The sequence below is a fragment of the Pelobates fuscus genome, chromosome 12 (assembly GCF_036172605.1).
Source record: "Pelobates fuscus isolate aPelFus1 chromosome 12, aPelFus1.pri, whole genome shotgun sequence".
Classification (NCBI taxonomy): Eukaryota; Metazoa; Chordata; class Amphibia; order Anura; family Pelobatidae; genus Pelobates; species Pelobates fuscus.
Window position 1 is genome coordinate 133,302,057 of NC_086328.1, and position 19,589 is coordinate 133,321,645.

The following is a 19,589-nucleotide window of genomic DNA, read 5'->3' on the forward strand; positions in this document are numbered from 1 at the left end:
TCCTTTAACAAGTTCAAGTGTGTCATTAGCGAGCTTGACGCTATAAATTAATGGGCTGTTACAGCCATGATATCACTATAATGCTATCGATCCTCCTAATGACCGACTGTACATTTTATTGGTTTCCTTGCTTTGTAAATAGTACTATTTTTCTGTCAGTTTGTGTTACGTTCACAAGTCCACTATTGATGGACTTTTTTTTTTACTTATCATTTATTAAAGGTGAGGTTTTAATGTCTTGTGGTTAATTTACCAAATGAGTACTCCACTCCCACATGTTATGTTTTTGCATCCTCCAACTTTCTTCTTTTTGCATATTTAGAGATTAATGGGGGTTATCCCCCAGCTAGGAGGTTTCCTGAAAACATTGGCTTCAGCCTTCTCCTTTTCTTTCCTTTTTTCTTTTAAGCTCCATTTAACACCTGTAATGTATACCTTCCAAGTGTCCCTATATTGGAGAGACAGTCCTGTTTTTGAGCCCCCTCTCTTCTGTTCAAATGTCTGCCTTTTATAAATTTATACCAGCGCTCCGCATAAATGAGTCTTTAATATACAATAAATGTGTTTAGAAGTCAGTCCGTGTAAATAAGACATTAATCTGTGTACTTTTCTCTTGTTTTAAATTATTGTTTAATTACATAAAATTGTTTTTAGTAAGTCATGAAATCGTCATAAAAATTTCCAGATTAATCTGAGCCCCTGGCCACACCTGACTCACACCCCTAAAAAAATGCTGGAAGTTATGTTGATGCCACCGATTCGTTGAGTGATAGTGATACTTAATGCAATCACTATGATTAGTTAGATTTGGAAACACAACTGAATTCATTTAGGACAGGGGTGCCCAAGAGATAGATCCCCAGATATTGTAGAACTACAACTCCCATGATGTGTTGCATTCCCTTAGAATGACAAGGTATCATGGAAGCTGTAGTTTTAAAACATCTGGGGATCTACATCACCCCTGATTTAGGATATACACGTCTTCTTGCCAGCTACACAAAATGTTAGAGGCCAGGATCAGAATTAGAAACTAAATAACACGGCATGTTCATTCTAAACCTTCATTTACTACGAGGGGAAATGTTGTTTTTTTTTTTAATATTAAAGGTTGCTGCATTTTTAAAGGAGATTAAACCTGAGAAAAATGTTGCATCTACAACAGTAAACGGTGTTAAAAGAGCATGAAAAAAGAGGGATTTGCTAAACGTCTGGAGTGTAAGGTTTAGTATCACAGTTTTTTTTTATTACAACGTGGGGTATAATCAAGTTTGGCTCTGCAATTTTCTTTTCAGAGATCTCATTCTGGACATGACTACATCCCAGTCCAGGTAGGAGCCTTCCAGGTGGCGTGACACGTCCCCTCCAGATTGGTACTTTTTACGGCCATGTAGAATTCGCCAGTTGTCAAAGGTCACCACTTGGCCTGAACATAAAGAAATAAAACATTCTCAAGACAAACGGTGTAAGATGCCACGTGAGATATTGTAAACCTGTGATTTGAATGCTCATCTTCCTGCCCGCTCGCACCTACCACGCCTCACCCTTCTGTCAGTCCCTACATTGGCTTCCTATAAAATATAGAGCTCAATTTAAAATTCTGGTTCTTGCTTTCAAATCTCCACATAATGCTGCTCCCACCTATCTATCCTCCCTTATACACAAGTATGTCCCGTCTAGGCCCTTACACTCTGCTGAAGACTTGCGTCTATCTTCTGTCCGTACTCCCACCTCTGATGCTCGCCTTCAAGACTTCTCTAGGGCGGCACCGTTTCTGTGGAACTCACTCTCCTCCTCCGTTAGATGCTCACCCAGTCTCAATTCCTTCACAAAATCTTATCAATTAAACTGTTACTCCCTCTTATCAATTAAACCCACTCCCTCTAGCATGTAAGCTCATTGAGCAGGGACCTCAACCCCTCTGTTTCTGTGCCTCAAACTTGTCTGGTTACTCTGACATGTTTCTTAGTCCAGGCATTGTAAAGTGCTACGGATTTGTTGGTGCTATATAAATAATAATAATAATAATAATAATAATTACATTAATTGAATTAAAGAACAGAAGAATAAAACAAGTTTGATTATTTTCATTGCAGTTCAAAAACACATACTTACAACTATCAGTTCATTTAATAAAGTGTTGGAAATGTAAGGTTAGCGAATTTTAAATTTAAGTTCAAAGTAGGCCAACGTGAACCATAGCTACTTCATAAATGTTTTCCAGTTCATTTATTTTGTCCCTTAATTTGAAAATCACTTTGAATTTACTACGGTTCTCCAAACCTCTACTTGAGTACAGCTATGCCTGACGTGACCATATCATGCTAACACATTTACAATACTTTATTGAGATTGGTTCTTTGACTGTAGTGTCATGTGAATGTGGATTCATGCAATTGGAAATCCCCAAAAATGGGAAAAATGCAAACCCAATGTCACACTTACCACCATGACCACTCATGCTTTTAGAAATGGTCAGTGGTGGTAGGAGCCTGCATGTGCAGAAATGCTACATACAAAGATACAGTATGTGCGCTTTTGTGCTGGGGGCTAGTTGCATCCATGGCACATGTGACCTAGACTGCCTGGACGTTGTCAATTCTTTGCAAAATGTATGTCTGTTGTCAGCACGCACAATGTTCTGGCGATAGACGTAATCATCTTCAGGCAGCGAGCATGCAAGGGGAAACTTGATCTTTCTCCACCCCTTCAAAGAACACCCTGCCACTTTATTTATTTATAAAATATTACCAGGAAAGATATATTGAGATTTATCTCATTTTGAAGTATGTCTTTCCATTTAGTAATCTCACATTTCTAAAAAAATATTTAAATAAAGCCCTTCCACCCCCCCCCCCCCCATGTCGATGTGCATGCGCTCAGAGCTGGTAAGAAAGGTCCAATTAAATCATTCTCTTTTGAGGGAGGCTGTGCCTTCAGATGAGGCATGGAGAGGTATGCTGAGAGCTTCGCCTGACATTGGATTCAAGGTAAGTTTTAGAGTTATTTGCTGCTTTATAAATAGGACTTTCTCAATTAAATGTAATTTTAAACAAGGGTGGGAGTAACCCTTTAATATGAGTTGCGAGTGCTGTGCATCTTGCTTTTCACCTGTTGGGATATCATTAGAATCATCATTAATATAGCATCAGAATGTTTTGCAGTGTGTAACAATTTTGCAAAGTGGATAAAACAAGCAAAAAACAACTTTAGCTTTAATGGAGAAATGTTGGTATAGATCATGCCTCTACATTATCACTGCTCAATACTGTGCCATTTAGGAGTTAAATCACTTTGTTTATGCAGTCCTAGCTATACCTCCTCTTGCAATTTTCCCAAAAATGTTCAACTAATTTCTTGTTAGTTATTAAATGCTCCTAACTCGAACCATACCTTGCCAACTCTATCCCCTAATCACTTATTCTTAAAACTAAACCCCCATAACTGTAAACATCAATTTACAAGGAAAGGTTAAAGGAACTTAAAGGGGCACTCCAGGCACCCAGACCACTTCTGCCCATTGGAGTGGTCTGGGTGCCAACTCCCACAACCCTTAACCATACAAGTGTAATTATTGCAGTTTTTTTTATAAACTGCAATAATTACCTTGCAGGGTTAACTCCACCTCTAGTGGCTGTCTACTAGTCAGCCACTAGAGGGCACTTCCGTGTCTCTAGCACAGATTTTCTGTGTGAGGACCTCCAGCGTCACTCAACTCCCCATAGGAAAGCATTTTCAATGCTTTCCTACGGGGGAGCTCTAATGCGCATGCACGGCATTGCCGTGCATGCGCATTAGGCCTCCCCGGCCGGCGGGCGGGATCAGTCTCGCCCACCGGCTGATGTAATGCAGAGGAGGAGTGGCTGTGGAAGAAGAAGCAGCGACGTGGGGCATGTCGCTGCCTCTGGTAAGTGACTGAAGAGGTTTTCACCCCTTCAGCAACCGGGGAGTGGGAGGTGGGAGGTAGAGGGGACCTGCAGTGCCAGGAAAACGGATTGTTTTCCTGGCACTGGAGTTTCCCTTTAACATGTAAAGCTTGGAGGAAAGACGAGACGGGTGGATATGATAGAAACATTTAAATACATAAAAGGAGTCAACACAGTAAAGGAGGAGACTATATTTAAAAGAAGAAAAACTACCACAACAAGAGGACATAGTCTTAAATTAGAGGGGCAAAGGTTTAAAAATAATTCAGGAAGTATTACTTTACTGAGAGGGTAGTGGATGCACGGAATAGCCTTCCAGCTGAAGTGGTAGAGGTTAACACAGTAAAGGAGTTTAAGCATGCGTGGGATAGGCATAAGGCTTTCCTAACTATAAGATAAGGCCAGGGACTAATGAGAGTATTTAGAAAATTGGGCAGTCTAGATGGGCCGAATGGTTCTTATCTGCCGTCACATTCTATGTTTCTATCCCCAAACCTTATCCAAAAGGCTTAAAATACTAACGACATCTGAATGTTACTTGCCAGCACGAATGCACACAACTAAGGAGTGTCAGTAAGTGTCTGAATACAGGGATGTATATGTGTGGAGGATTAGCATGTCTGACTAAAATGGTGTACTTGTGTGGACTGAGGGATGCATGCATGCAGAGGGATAATGTTTGCATGTGTTAATTGAGGGGTGCATATGTCCATTTGTGAATTCAGGACTGCATGTCTAAATCCTGGTAAAACATTTTATAAATAAATAAATAAATAAGTTGTGTGCTTTGTGAATTCAGAAGTGTACAGGTATGTGGGCTGACCGCCTTGATTGGCAGGCGGCTTAGCATGCATTCGTGACTGGCTGACCTGCCCGTTATTCAAGTAGACCCACAATTGTTTCACTGTCCTCTTTACCATCTCACACTAGCAGCCCGCTTCTCATGATACCAATGTTGTGGGGTACAGGGGAAGCGGACTTCTAGCAACTCAACCCTCTCCTGCTAGCAGCCTACTAAGGCTCAGTAGGCAAGTTTGCCTTTAGGGCAGCATGTTTGCCACCTTAAAAGGAGGCATTGGGAATAGCAGGTGGCTTCAGACAGATAATGAGGGTGACTTACAAAGTTTCTCATAGGATTAATCAGATTATTGAGCAAACACCCATAAATCTGGTTATACTTTTCTAGCAGCAATACAGATGCATAATAAGCGGGGAAGAAATAATTAAAAGCACATTAACAACACATGTTTGATAAAACAGACACAGCTCAAAGGTGTACACTTACACAAAAAAAGTTAAAAACTGCAACAGAAAAAAAAAAGAATAATATAGTTTTATTATTTAATGTTTGGAGAGAGTGCACCCATCGCTCCCAACACCATTAGCACTATATTAAGAAAGGTTACGGATATGTTGCTTAGAGTATCCCTATATAGGTACGATGAAATGATAATAAACATTCCATTGGGGTTTAGCAGGGTGAATGCACGTTACCAACCTGGTTTCATTTTGAAGGAGAGTGTATTTTCTGGTTTGTTCATTAGATTGACAAACTCCTTCAGGGAAGAGTAAAACGGCTGAACATCTTCAGCTGGTATATCGAACACAGAATCTCTTGTTGCATTATTAAAATTAATACGAAGGAGTCCACCATTTTGGTCTAACCTAGAGGGAATATATAGAGAAATATTTGAGACCTCGAGAATAACGCATGCCTTCTACATACGAGAAATATTTACAAGTAAAATTAAAGAGTGATTCAGCTTTAGCCTGACCTCAGAACAATTATTTGTGTCCCAAATCTGTAGCACCTCTTCAGAAAGAGCAAAGGAGGTCTGATAATTATTTGCACAGACAGAGAGAGAAAGGGTGTTACATTTTAATACCGTTTGATAGTCCAAATGTCTCACGTCTACGTAGTAATAATGAGAGTAGCTTTCATAAAGTCAAAGTTGGATTGAGTGGACAAAACTGTGATCATTCTCCAAGAGATACTAAATAAATACCACCTTCTCAGCACAATGCAGACAAAAAAACCTCGAGGCAAAACACAATGTGCCATATTTTATTAAAGGTGCTCGTTTATTCCCTGGCTGACGGTGACATTGATTACAGTTCAGGCATTCAACACGTTAGTAAACAAGCATTACGTTGGACAGAGGATGGTACAATTATCTTTTACCAGAATACATGGATTATAATGTATTTTCTATTAAAGTTTCTCAAGAGATATGGTGATCAGCCAAGAACAATATATTTGTTTACTCAATAATTTAAAAAGAAAAAAAGATACACATACATACAAAGACACTTACAAACAGACAGGCACACATACATACAGACAGACAGACACACACGACAAACATACATACAAAGACACATACAAACAGACAAGACACACATACATACATACAAACAGACAGACAGGCACACATACAGACAAGACACACATACATACATACAAACAGACAGACAGGCATACATACAGATAGACAGACACACACATACACACACACACACACACACACGGAGATGATGGTCACCTGGAGAGCTATAGCTGTAGAATAACTAATGTATAACACGTTCTGCTGAGTGAGTTCTTACTCGTTTCAAACAGAAGATGGCAGAATTTAGCTTTCTAAATACCAATTCTTGGGAGATTGATGCAATAAAATTACAGCGGAATAACAGCAGAATGGAGCCAAATGTGCTTACTCTATAATCCGTTGCTTGGATTGCAGTGAGAAATCACAGTAATCAGTTCCAATGTCCGTGAAGTCGACTTGAGTAGATGTGAGAATGTTAAATGCTTTTGGATTCTGCTCTCGGAGTTTATGGCAGATGTGGAACCCATCTACCATTTCACTCTCACCTCCAGTTTCTGCTTGCTTCAAACAATGAAGAAATTGTACCTGTTGGGGAGATGACAAATACAAGTCTTTCTATTCATATAGTTAGTCAAAAAGAATGTGGCTCAGACCTGCCAGACCACAAAACACTCAAAGGGACACTCAAGGGACCAAAGGTGCAAAACCCCCCAAACCACTTGCACCTTCGTTTCATTTTCTGTACTCCCTTACGCCTAGATTTATGGAATAGTAAAAACAGTTTTCCAGCCAATTTCAGTAGCAAGACCTCAAACTGGTGCATATGACCAGGATCTTATTCTTTAACTATTTTACATCATATATAGAGGGTTTAGCTAAACCTAAGTTGTCAAGTGGTTTTCATTCATTTGCGTAAGTGGGCTTGAATTATATTTTTAAAATAAATAAAATCACAGCAGTGGGTGGTATAATAGCCCTCAAACAAAGCTTAGTCAGCACGCCTGGGGCACCAAGGATTGGCAAAGAACGCCCAACCCTTCCATGTATAGTAACTGGACGTAGAAGATGAATTATACACCCAAAAAGACAGACATTGTGCAGTATTTTAAATTTTAATTAAAAGTAACAAAAAAGTCTGTTTGTAATCCATTATCTTTATATTAGTTATCAAGCTTGATAAAGGCTCTGTTATGATCCAAAACTGTGCTGTTCTTCATCCAATAAATCCGTAGAACTGTGTGCAATCTTTACTTCTATCATTTGATTATACCGTAGACTGGAGTTTGGTCATCTCTGGACTGGAAGTACGGGTGCTTTTCTAAACGTGTGCTTGCCCAACTAGTCCTTGTCAGCAAAAAATATCCACCAGAACCTGACTCTGGTTTGCAGAAAACTCAAATTTCTCTTACGCTGCTGGCCACTAGAATGTTGAAATGATATAAAATATAGACACAGAAACGCTGGCAGACAAATCTGGCTAGATATATGCTGTTTTGTAATGCTCATCATGATTTTTATAAGGTGAGCAATTTATTGAAGATGAATTTCTGAATCGGTTCCCAGTGACATTAAAGTATCAAATTTAAATCCCAACATGTGCAAGTTGCAGTGTCCTTTATGCGGTTATTTGTTTTTTTTTACTTTTGAGGCAGCATTAACCATCAGGGCCAGTGCAAGTGACACTGTGTGTGTGTTAGTGAGAGTGTGCAAGTGACACTGTGTGTTAGTGAGAGTGTGCAAGTGACACTGTGTGTGTGTTAGTGAGAGTGTGCAAGTGACACTGTGTGTTAGTGAGAGTGTGCAAGTGACACTGTGTGTTAGTGAGAGTGTGCAAGTGACACTGTGTGTGTGTGTTAGTGAGAGTGTGCAAGTGACACTGTGTGTTAGTGAGAGTGTGCAAGTGACACTGTGTGTGTGTGTTAGTGAGAGTGTGCAAGTGACACTGTGTGTTAGTGAGAGTGTGCAAGTGACACTGTGTGTGTGTGTTAGTGAGAGTGTGCAAGTGACACTGTGTGTTAGTGAGAGTGTGCAAGTGACACTGTGTGTTAGGGAGAGTGTGTAAGTGACACTGTGTGTGTGTTAGTGAGAGTGTGCAAGTTACACTGTGTGTGTGTTAGTGAGAGTGTGCAAGTGACACTGTGTGTTAGTGAGAGTATGCAAGTGACACTGTGTGTGTGTTAGTGAGAGTGTGCAAGTGACACTGTGTTAGTGAGAGTGTGCAAGTGACACTGTGCATGTTAGTGAGAGTGTGCAAGTGACACTGTGCATGTTAGTGAGAGTGTGCAAGTGACACTGTGTGTTAGTGAGAGTGTGCAAGTGACACTGTGTGTTAGTGAGAGTGTGCAAGTGACACTGTGTGTTAGTGAGAGTGTGCAAGTGACACTGTGTGTGTGTTAGTGAGAGTGTGCAAATGGCACTGTGTGTGTGTTAGTGAGAGTGTGCAAGTGACGCTGTGCATGTCAGTGAGAGTGTGCAAGTGACACGGTGCATGTTAGTGAGAGTGTGCAAGTGACACTGTGCATATTAGTGAGAGTGTGCAAGTGACACTGTGTGTTAGTGAGAGTGTGCAAGAGATGCTGCGTGTTAGAAAGAGTGTGTAAGTGACATTGTGTGTGTTAGTGAGACTGTGCAAGTGGCACTGTGTGTGTTAGTGACAGTGACACTGTGTGTTAGTAAGTGTGTAAGTGACACTGTGTGTGTTAGTGAGAGTGTGCAAGTAACACTGTGTGTGTATGTCAAAGATAGTGTGTGTGTTAGTGAGACTGTGTATGTGTTAGTGAGAGTGTGTAAGTGACACTGTGTATGTCAGTGGGTGTGTTAGTGAGTGTGTTAGTGATAGTGTGTCTCTTTTTTCCTTAAATGTGTGCTTACAATGTCTCTCTCCTAAATATCTCAACAGTCTCTCTATCCTTTCCCTAAATGTCTCCCCAGGCGGTTTTCATTTTCTAAATTTCTCACCGTACATCTGCTTTCACTTAAAGGAACACTATAGGCATCCAGACCACTTCAGCTCATTAAAATGGTCTGGATGCACTGTCCCAGTGCCATTAACCCTGCAAAAGTAATAATTGTAGTTTTTAACAAACTGCAATAATTACCATTCAGGGTTAACTCGACCTCTAGCGGCTATGCATGGGGACGTCCAGCGTCACGTAGAGCCCCATAGGAAAGCATTGTATAATACTTTCCTATGGGGAAATCCTACTGCGGCAATTGAGGAGTGAAGGTGGACCCCAGCCAGCATCGAGGGACATCAGCGCTGGAAAGTGATTAAAGTTTTTTTTACCCCCTTTGGCACCACGAGGTAGGGGCGCTTGACAGAGGGGGAAGCAATAGTGCCAGGAAAACATGTTGTCTACGCAATGTGTCTCTTTCCCTAAATGTCTCTTTGCTGCAATTCAGAGTTTAGTGAATAAACCTCTGAGAGAATGTAGATGCATTCAGTAGTGTCTGGGGCAGAGGAAGAGACAGAGGAACCAAATGGAAAGGTCGTGTGAAGAGAACTTTGGAGGTTAAACCATTTCAAAATGGTTTAACCCCAGTAGGTAAGAGGACCCCCAGGGCCTCTACATTCCATTACGACTTTAAGTTATGACCTGGAGTGTTCCTTTAATATGATCAATAAAATTATGAAACTTGGCGGCTCATACCTGGCTCTGCTCTATGTTAATATTATATGAATTTCCTCTACAAACATTTTTTTATGTTATAATGTCAATTTTGTAATCTGCAATGTTTTTCGATGTTAATTAAGACCACATAAATAAAACACAACAACAACAACTACTTAAAGCTTTTAGAACATCAGATTTCTCATTCCAAGAGCATACATTATAGAACGGCTTGCACATAAGTCTGTGAACTTTTCAACGTTTCTGACTCCTATGGGTCTATGTAATTCTTGGCAGCCTCAGGAATATGAGGTCAGTCACATCTGTTCTCATGTATACAGCACAGAACCTATGTTTTTCTTTTTGATCATTTACCATTTTTCCAATTAGCAGAATGAGTTTTCCTTTAAAAACAGAAAACAAATTTTTAAGCAACGTCCGTGCCCATGGTTCTACTTAAGAAGGTGCTACTGTTTAGAGTACATCGGCAATACTCAATCTTTTGTTACAAATATGTTTGTGGACCTTTACTCCCATTTTGCTCAAATGACCCTCAAAGCTTAGAATATTTTAAGGCTCCTGCAACATTCCTGGACCTGCGGAGATTAAAATACCCATTTTGTTTTACGAACACAATATTCATGCTTTCGTAGGGTCATGAAGGGTCATGACTAGCATGAAGGGCTTTCTTGAGATATCTCTAGATTTCCCCAAATCAATGATGGTGACATTTAGTTCTGACTACTACTTGTTTAGCTTCTCCTATTTTTGACAGACTTTGTCTGGCACAGATGCTTTCCTTTTTCCATAGGAGAATGAAGAACATGTCCATGCAGATTAAGATAAATGTTACCTGGTATGATTGAAGTTTCATTGATCAAAAAGAGGACTCGAATAATCATAATTCAAAACCAGATAATTGAGAAGCAGATTTCTGTACAATCTAAATAGAGTTGAGTTGAAGGATGAATAATTCTTAGTTTGACATTTCAAGTTCGTCTACATATCAATATCCATATTGTGCATTAGCAACAATAAGTAGAAAACAAGAAAAAAAACAGATTTGCGCCAAGTATAAATTAAAATAAGTATGGATGTATATGTGTGTATATATACACAAGAAAACCAAATAGTAATAGAAATAACTTAGATATCCTTAAAAAGTCCCAGAGGAATAAAAAAAGGGTCTTTTTTCTATAAGCCTTTGACGAGGTGATGCTTTAGTGTAGTTCAGTCAAAAGTCCTCCTTGGCGTTAAAATAAATTAGGTTTTGAATGAGGTCGGGAGTTCTGTTATTGGCATTTCATGTAAAATATAAGCAGAAACGAAAAAACAATAGTGCAACCCAGTATGTTCAATATCTCAATAATGTGAAGAAAAAGAATCACTCACAAGGATAGAGCCTCCAATCAGCTCTTAGACTTTGAGTTTTATAATCTCCACTCAGGGATAAAACTGGATTTTTTCTCTTTGAGTTTTCACAGTGGAAGCAGCATATGAAAGAATAAAAACAGGATATAGTGCTCACTTTTTCAAACCAATAAAAAGGTGTGGAAAAGTATGAAAATTACTCACAATTTTAAAAGCACCTTATGCTCAATGAGATCAGCTTAGGTGGAATGATTCCCACCAAGGATATATATGAGTAGAGTTATATATTGTGATGGTCCCTGGCGAGGCTCCTTTAAGATGATAAAATAAATGCAGGATAAAAAAAAAGCATAACATTTTGAGGGTAAAAACAATATTTATTGTAATATACCACACAAAATGAATTAAAAGCCAATTAAAAAGTCCTTCTGAATAGTCACAACGGTTTCGCCCTTATATAGTTACATAGTTACATAGCTGAAAAGAGACTTGCGTCCATCAAGTTCAGCCTTCCTCACATATGTTTTTTGCTGTTGATCCAAAAGAAGGCAAAAAACCCAGTTTGAAGCACTTCCAATTTTGCAACAAGCTAGGAATAAAATTCCTTCTTGACCCCAGAATGGCAGTCAGATTTATCCTTGGATCAAGCAGTTATTGCCCTACATTGAAAGATTATATCCTTGAATATTCTGTTTTTGCAAGTATGTATCTAGTAGCTGTTTGAACATCTGTATGGACTCTGATAAAAACCACTTCTTCAGGCGGAGAATTCCACATCCTTATTGTTCTTACAGTAAAAAAACCTTTCCTTTGCTTTGGGCCTTCTCAAGTGATTACTAATGATCAAGTGATCCTTTCATACTAAGAACAATTCATCCTAACGCAATTAACTGAGCTATTCTTTTACGTCATTCTGGAGGTTGCTCAAGTGATCACTTGAGAAAGCCCAAGGGCAAAACCAGTGACAGAGATGGATAACTCGGTATCTGTTACGACAAAGTGTTGAGTACATGGGATACATGTACATGTACAGTCGACACAGGTCAGAAGATAATGACTATAGAGTTAAATGGTAGAGTCAAGTTCTGGGTGAGGAATCTGTTGCCCCACAATCTTACAACTTTCCCAGCCACCACTGCTTATGAGTAAGCTCTGTCTATAAACACAAAATACAACAAGCTTGTGTTGCAGTCCTAACTATCCACGTATACCTCTTATATGCTTTACCTCATGTTAATGGGTACCTTACAATATTTTTTTTCTTGCTAGAAGGCTTTTGGCTCAGTTTTCTTTTTAATCACAAAGTTGTGTATGAAGGCTTCTCCATCTAATCAAAAACATAAAGTTCCTTACCCCAGGAGGATATTGAAGAGCTGGATAATCTGTGTGAAGACTTAATTTCCCTGAAGTGTAGGCGACATTATTTGCATCTATCTTATCTTGAACTTGCCAGGTGTACCTTAAAACAGATGACAGACACATTTTAATATCTTCATATTCAATCAAACTATATCATTAGAAAAAGATAAAGGGAGCCTTAATATCCCAATGTGTAGTAGATTCTAAAGAAGTTGTTTCTGCAATAGTTTATTTAACCATATAGTCACATTATATGCTGTTTTACTTAAAGCAGTCTTCTTTGTTATCCCATAACAAAAACAATAAACAAAATAATAATAAACTATAATTTAGTAATTCTAACTAAGCTGATGAAACCCAAGCATCCTTAAACATCTGCTTTTAGGTTTCGATCAATATTGGAATATAATTTGTTTTAAACAAAGAGTCATTCGAAAGACATTGACCTGAAAGCAATAGCTTTGAGGTAGACCATTTGAAAATGTAGAGAATACATAGTTGGGTTTCTGTTAGAACATGATTTATACCCGTGTCCAAATAAAGTATTGATAGACTGTGCACTAGAAATGTATTTGCATGCTACAACTCAATGTTCTTAATTCATGGGAAAGGCATGCTGGTAATCTTTAATTATCTTTATAATTATAACAAGTTTAGCGGGTGTCAATTCCCCATTACTTTGTGCTTGGAAGTAACCAGTTTTTGATTATTGTTTTATTTAATTATAGGACTAGGCTATATGATGCTAAATCCTAGGCAAGGGCTGAGCGATTTCGTTTGTCTACCAGTTTGATTACAAATTAAAAAAAAAAAAAAGAATAAGAAACTAACAAACAAGTAAAATAATTTAGCTATAACAAAGATAGATCACCACTTCAAGGTGGCATTCCGGGTAATGATAACTATGTTGTCATTGTTGTTCAATGAAGGCCAGTAATCACGAGGTTGAATCAGACCTTTCTCTCCTCTAATTCCATTCTTTGACAAGTAGGATATTTCTTGTACTATGACATTGTTTGAAAAGTGTTTATATATCAGTTGTGCGTATTTAAAGCATTACATAAGTCATCTAATCTTTCTGGAGATAGTGGAGATAATAACTAAACAAGGTGTTATGTCATCCCAAAGAATGTGACCGGGGATGTAACGAGTGCCAGAATTCCATTGTGGATTGTGACCTTGACTTCTTTCTTGCAAAGTAGAAGGATAATATTTATTATGGTATGCAGATATAAATCTTCAAATGCTATCAAGTTTAACAAAAGGCACCGAGTAATTCGATGGATTAAATGAACATTAAAGCAATTTTGTTTTAATATGTAATCAAAATTTTTTTTTATTAAAAAAAAGAATATCACAAAGTTGCATCCAGTCATATCCACATTATTATTCACATACCTTGATATCTCCAATATTAACACGTGTGAGGACCTCTGGCAAGAAAACAACAAAGGAACCAGTAATTATTGATGTTAGTTTTGGCTTTGGTATTGATTTTGGAACACCACATATGCTCCTCAGTATATAAACGTGTCTATCTTGGACTATGGTTATGCAGTCCTTGCCACCCAATTCTGGATGTCATTGCTAATAATTCCAGTAAAGGTCTTGAATTGCTGGAGTTGTCTACTAGTCATGGTGTCCAGTATGTGTTACATCTGCATTTTATTAATTTGAGAAGGAGGTAGAAATGCCTGCAGCAAGTCTGGACTCTCCTGGGAAGCCACTTTTCCAACTTGTTGCCGTTACCATTGTGGTGACTCTGTAAAGGTGATTTTCCATGGCAGCACATGTTGTAAAAATTAAACCTTCTCCCCTTTCCCTTTCATATGCTAGTGCATATTATATTACAAGACAGTAAAAGATGGTGCCCGTTTGAATTAGCTGCAAGACTCAAGGTCTGTTTTATAGCCTCTAGATGTTGTAGTGCAGTCATTCGAGCCATAGTTAAGGCTATGCCCCACTGATACATTTGTGTATCAATTCTCCTTTATGTAACTTCATAAATATGCATTTATACTAGAATCTAGGCACAGCCATTCACTCATTCATTTATTCTCTGTTCAATCTTGAAATATTTGCACTTTTACTAATTCTAGAAGAATAGTGCATTGCAATTGTATTAACAAATTAACTCAATAAGTTGACATATAAAAGTATCATATTGACCTGCTAAGATCCTGGAGGCAGTGCGCTCTTATTACTCAGAGCTATATTCACTCCCGCAGCCCCGAACCGAAGTAGGGAAAGGCCGTCTATGGGACTCAATTCGACAGTACTTGACGACGCGCGCTCTGCCAACCATAGATAAGGACGTCTCCAACCAATTAGACGAACCAATAGCCCTAGAGGAACGGGCGCTTGCGATAAAATGCACCAAACTTGGCAAGAGTCCAGGCCCTGACGGGCTACCACTCCGTGTTTACAAACGCTTTTCTGACAGCCTGTACCAGCCGATGCTGGCTTCATTTAATGCGATGAGGGAGGGTCACCACTTCCCTAAGCAAGCACCGACAGCACACATAACTATCATCCCTTAGGAGGGCGGTGATGGAGAGCACTGCGGGAACTACAGAGCCATTTCCCTCATCAACTGGGATGTAAAATTAATGGTGAAGGTCCTGGCCGCGTGTCTGCAGACACACATTCCCTCCCTGGTACACCCGGACCAGGCGGGATTCATGAAGGGACGTGAGGCGAGGGATAATACTATCAGTGCTCTCACCCTATGAGGGGTGGGGACACTGGGGGCCTTCGACAGGGTGGGTTGGGAATACCTTTTTCAGAATACATCCGCTGATCTTTGCCCTTGCCCTCAAACCCTTCATGACAACTATTAGACAACACAGGGACATCATGGGAATAAAGACAGGGGAAACACAACATAAGGTGGCTGCATATGCAGACGACCTTCTCTTTTTCGTCTGCCAACTGGAAATATCCCTCTTGAACATCCTACAAGAATTTGAAGCAATCTCCAACTTGAAAATAAACCTCTCAAAATCATATGTCTTAAACATTGGCTTGCCCAGCAGTCGAGCCAGGCCCCTACGCCTAAGCTTCGCTTTCCAGTGGGCGGCCCACAAGGTCTGCTGCTTGGGAACATGGTTAACTAGACTGAGTGGCGATTTATTTAAAGAAAATTTTGCCCCCTTAATGGCTACATTCTAGCAGGAGATGGCGGATTGGTCCTACCCACACATATGTTGGCTGGGGAGGGTTCAGGTTATCGAAATGAACTACCTCACATGCTTGCTTTACATGCTACAAGCCATCCCATTCATAATCCCCAAACCCTTCTTCACCTCCCTGTGCTCAACAATGGGCCACTATGTGTGGAATGGGAAAAGACTGAGGGTCAAGCTCCCTGCTCTCATGCAACCTAAGGACAGGGGAGGTCTGGCAATGCCGGACTTCTACCTATACTAAGTGGCATGCCATCTTCAAAGGGTGATGGAGTGGACCAAGACAAACGTCCACGAACTGTGGAAGATGGCAGAAGATTTGGAGGCAGGAAGACCTGTCTCCGTCCTGCCATGGCACCCCAGAAGGGAGGACAGACAGGGAGGCTCCATACTCACACAACACACCCTAGGCCTGTGGCGGAGGGCATCCAGGACCTATGGACTGACACTTTACCCATCTTCTCTGCTACTCTAAAGAACAACAACGACTTTCCTCCAGGTCTGGACCCGAACGCCTTAAGGGACATAATTTGCAATAATAGAATGCTAGACGAACTCCTGGGGTGGCGACACCCCTACCTTTCTACAGACTTTCAAATATAAACAACTGATGACCTTCATTTACACCCTCCCCAAAGGACGAGCGCTCACCAGGACGCAGGAGACGGCTTTTCAACTGTTGACTAATTGGTATCGCACACGGGCCCTATTGCACGCAAAAGACCCAACTCACTCTGACCTCTGCTGGAGGTGCAGTAAGGCATCATGCTACACCTCTGGTGGGACTGTGAAAAAAATAAGACCTTTCTGGGTGGGTATACATAATATGCTGGAGAAATCCTCTGATGAACCGCCACCCGAGGACCCGGCGACGATGCTCCTGCACCACACAACCAACCCCAGGTCCCGGTATAAGAAATCCATGTCTATTAGAATCCTAAACATAGTTAAAAAGGTCCTTCCACAGTAGTGGAAACAGGCGATCACCCCCCACTTCTGTCATGGTAAACCCAAATGGAGGAACTCAGGGCAATAGAGGAGCTTCACATGGGTGCAGCTAACACCACCACAGCGCACATGGAGATTTGGTCCCGCTGGATCCTATCCACTGCAGCGGCAGACTTCACATCTCACTTACAATAGTAATTTCACCTGACAGACATGACAACCACGGACTTACACCTCACCTTCCCCACCTTTCCTTCCCCTTAGCCCCCTTTCCTTCCCCTCCTATCTTCTTCTACGGTATTTCTCTTTGGGTTTCAGAAACTTTCCTGTACAGGGATATGAGTAGAAAAGTACCTAGAGCGGAGATTCCCTGTAGCTGAAGGGTCTAGCAACCCTGGCCAGAGTAAGCTACAGACGGTAATGGGTTCAGAGGAGGGAAAAACATCCTTACCCGGTACTGGGAATAACTTCAACCGCGCACCCACTCTACGAGACTACCAGAGCACTGGGATCTACAACCATCGATCTAAAGTCAACCTCCCCATTCGAGCCGCAAGAGATAAGCCGACCTAAAATTCTCACCATAACAGGGGAGCCGTAAAAGTCGTACCCATCAGGCATTAGAGGGTACTGCCTACTTATGTCTATATGCTTTAGGGCCTGCGAGTCCAACATAAAACCATACGTTATAATGTGACCTGCGTGTCACCAATGCATGCCAATGAGATCAGCATTTTTACATTATGATTGTGGATACATGTGATTAAAGGGACCTGCGTGTCCATGCTGAAGTTTTACATGTTGAAAAATATTTAATAAACATATATTTACAAAAAAAAAAAAAGTATCATATTGATAACACTTTATTAAAACCAAAATAAATCTTGTAGGTAATTAACGAATTACATATTTCAAATCTGTCTACTGACAAAATGTGAGCTTTGGTTTGAAAGATTATAAAAAGTTGTCATAGTTAATTTGCTTACATTTCTATGTCATGCCTACCTATTACATCTAAAATTGCTCTGTTTAGTGAAATCATTTTCAGATTCCGCTAGTGACAAGCATGTGTGCTCCTGTCAATGGTCAGATAAGTGCTATTTAATGGCAGAAAATGCAATTATTACAAGTGCTTTCAATTTCCTCACTGTTATGCTGAACCTGGTTAATGTCTTCATATTATAAATCATGATGCATTTATTTCTAGTTTAAATCTAAATGTAATACAGAAGGATATGTGGATTGTTCAAGTAGATTACAGTGGGTTCTGTCCACTGAAGTTTCCATTTCATAAAACTTTAAAACTATATTCACAAAAAAATAATCATAGATTCCTACAGCCGAGCTATAGTAGCATTTACTGTCATTTCCACTGGAGGATATGACTATTTCACAAAGTGGAAATTAAATTATACTACATTTTCATGCCCCCAGTGGGCTGCTGAAAATGACAGATACCATTTGTGAAAGTATCCTCGTCATTGGCTTTTGGAGGGGCCTGTTTGCCAGCCACCTACCCTGTGATTATGGCCCTGTGACAAATTGAACCTTGTCAAGGCTTCTTGGAGGGGCCTGTTGGCCAGCATCTTACCTCAGGACTATGGACCCTGCAATATACCTTGCCCGAGCCTTTAAAAGGCTCTGTTCCTGCTACGCTCTCTGGACTAGGAGAGGTCTACCCACTAGAAGCTGGATCCGGGTCATGGGTCCAGGGTGGGTGGAGGACGGCGAGACCCCTACCAAGCTGCAGCGGTTCATGGGGTTTACGGTGGTTATGGTATTCCAGTGCAGTGCTCATGGTACTCGCAAGTACTAGGAAGCAGCGATTGACGGAGGTACCTGGTTGGGGTGCAAGGCGGTCCGTCACACCATTTGTAGTAGCCAATCAAAATTCAAGATTTCCACAACTGAGATGATTAGGGAAAAGATAATATAATGGTTTAGTAACTAAACACAATTTACTTTTATTTCAGCTCTTCAAGCTGTTAAAATTAATCAGAGATTTACGTATTTATGATCAACTGAATTAAATTCTCATTGATCCGAAATGGTCAGCGCTATTTTCAGATGGATTTATTTAGTGCAAAGAGATTCACCAGCCCAGCGTATTGGAGCCAAAGTGTAACAGTTATCTAACTTCCCTACTACAAGAAGAACAAAATAAGCAGATCGTACGGTAAGAGTGTGGGTATGATTTACAGTTTGGGGTACTGTTACAGAAACATTAAGGGAGTATTTGGAGGACACAGGATTTATAATTGCAGTTCTCCTGGTCTCTAGGACGGGTAATGGATGAAATGAAGTAAATTAACTTGTTGCAACTGAACTTGTTGAACTTGTTGCAGCTGTTTGAATAACACATTAACGTACACATGTGGCTGATATTACTGGAACTGCCATTGCAAATACATCCAGTGGTGTATCCTGGTTTTGTGCTGCCCTAGGCAGGACAAAACTCAGGCGCCCCCCTCCCGCCCGCGCCGACCCCACCCCCACCCAACCCTTCCCCCGCCACCCCCACCCAACCCTTCCCCCGCCACCCCCACCCAACCCTTCCCCCGCCTTCTAAATACACACACACACACATTCACTAGCTAACAGAAACACACACTCGCTAACAGACACACACACATCAACAGACAAACACACACACTAACAGACAGACACACACACACACTAACAGACACACATACACACTAACAGACACACATACACACTAACAGACACACACACTAACAGACAAACACACACACACACACACTAACAGACATACATACACACACTAACAGACACACACACACACACTAACAGACATACATACACACACTAACAGACACACACACACACTAACAGACATACATA

At 40.4% G+C, this 19,589-nt stretch overlaps 1 protein-coding gene across 2 annotated transcripts in view; it reads right to left on the reverse strand.

Annotated features, from left to right (window-relative positions):
* Nucleotides 1–603: 603 nt before the first annotated feature.
* Nucleotides 604–19,589, reverse strand: part of BBOX1 (gamma-butyrobetaine hydroxylase 1) — a 113,315-nt gene continuing 94,329 nt past the window's right edge. For both annotated transcript variants that reach the window (XM_063438483.1, XM_063438482.1), the window contains exons 5-8: nt 12,589–12,694; nt 6,642–6,838; nt 5,425–5,591; nt 604–1,426 (exon numbers count right to left, since the gene is read on the reverse strand). In XM_063438483.1, the coding sequence (XP_063294553.1) occupies nt 1,266–1,426; nt 5,425–5,591; nt 6,642–6,838; nt 12,589–12,694 (631 nt within the window). In that variant the 3' untranslated portion in view covers nt 604–1,265. The remainder of the gene's footprint in view (nt 1,427–5,424; nt 5,592–6,641; nt 6,839–12,588; nt 12,695–19,589) is intronic.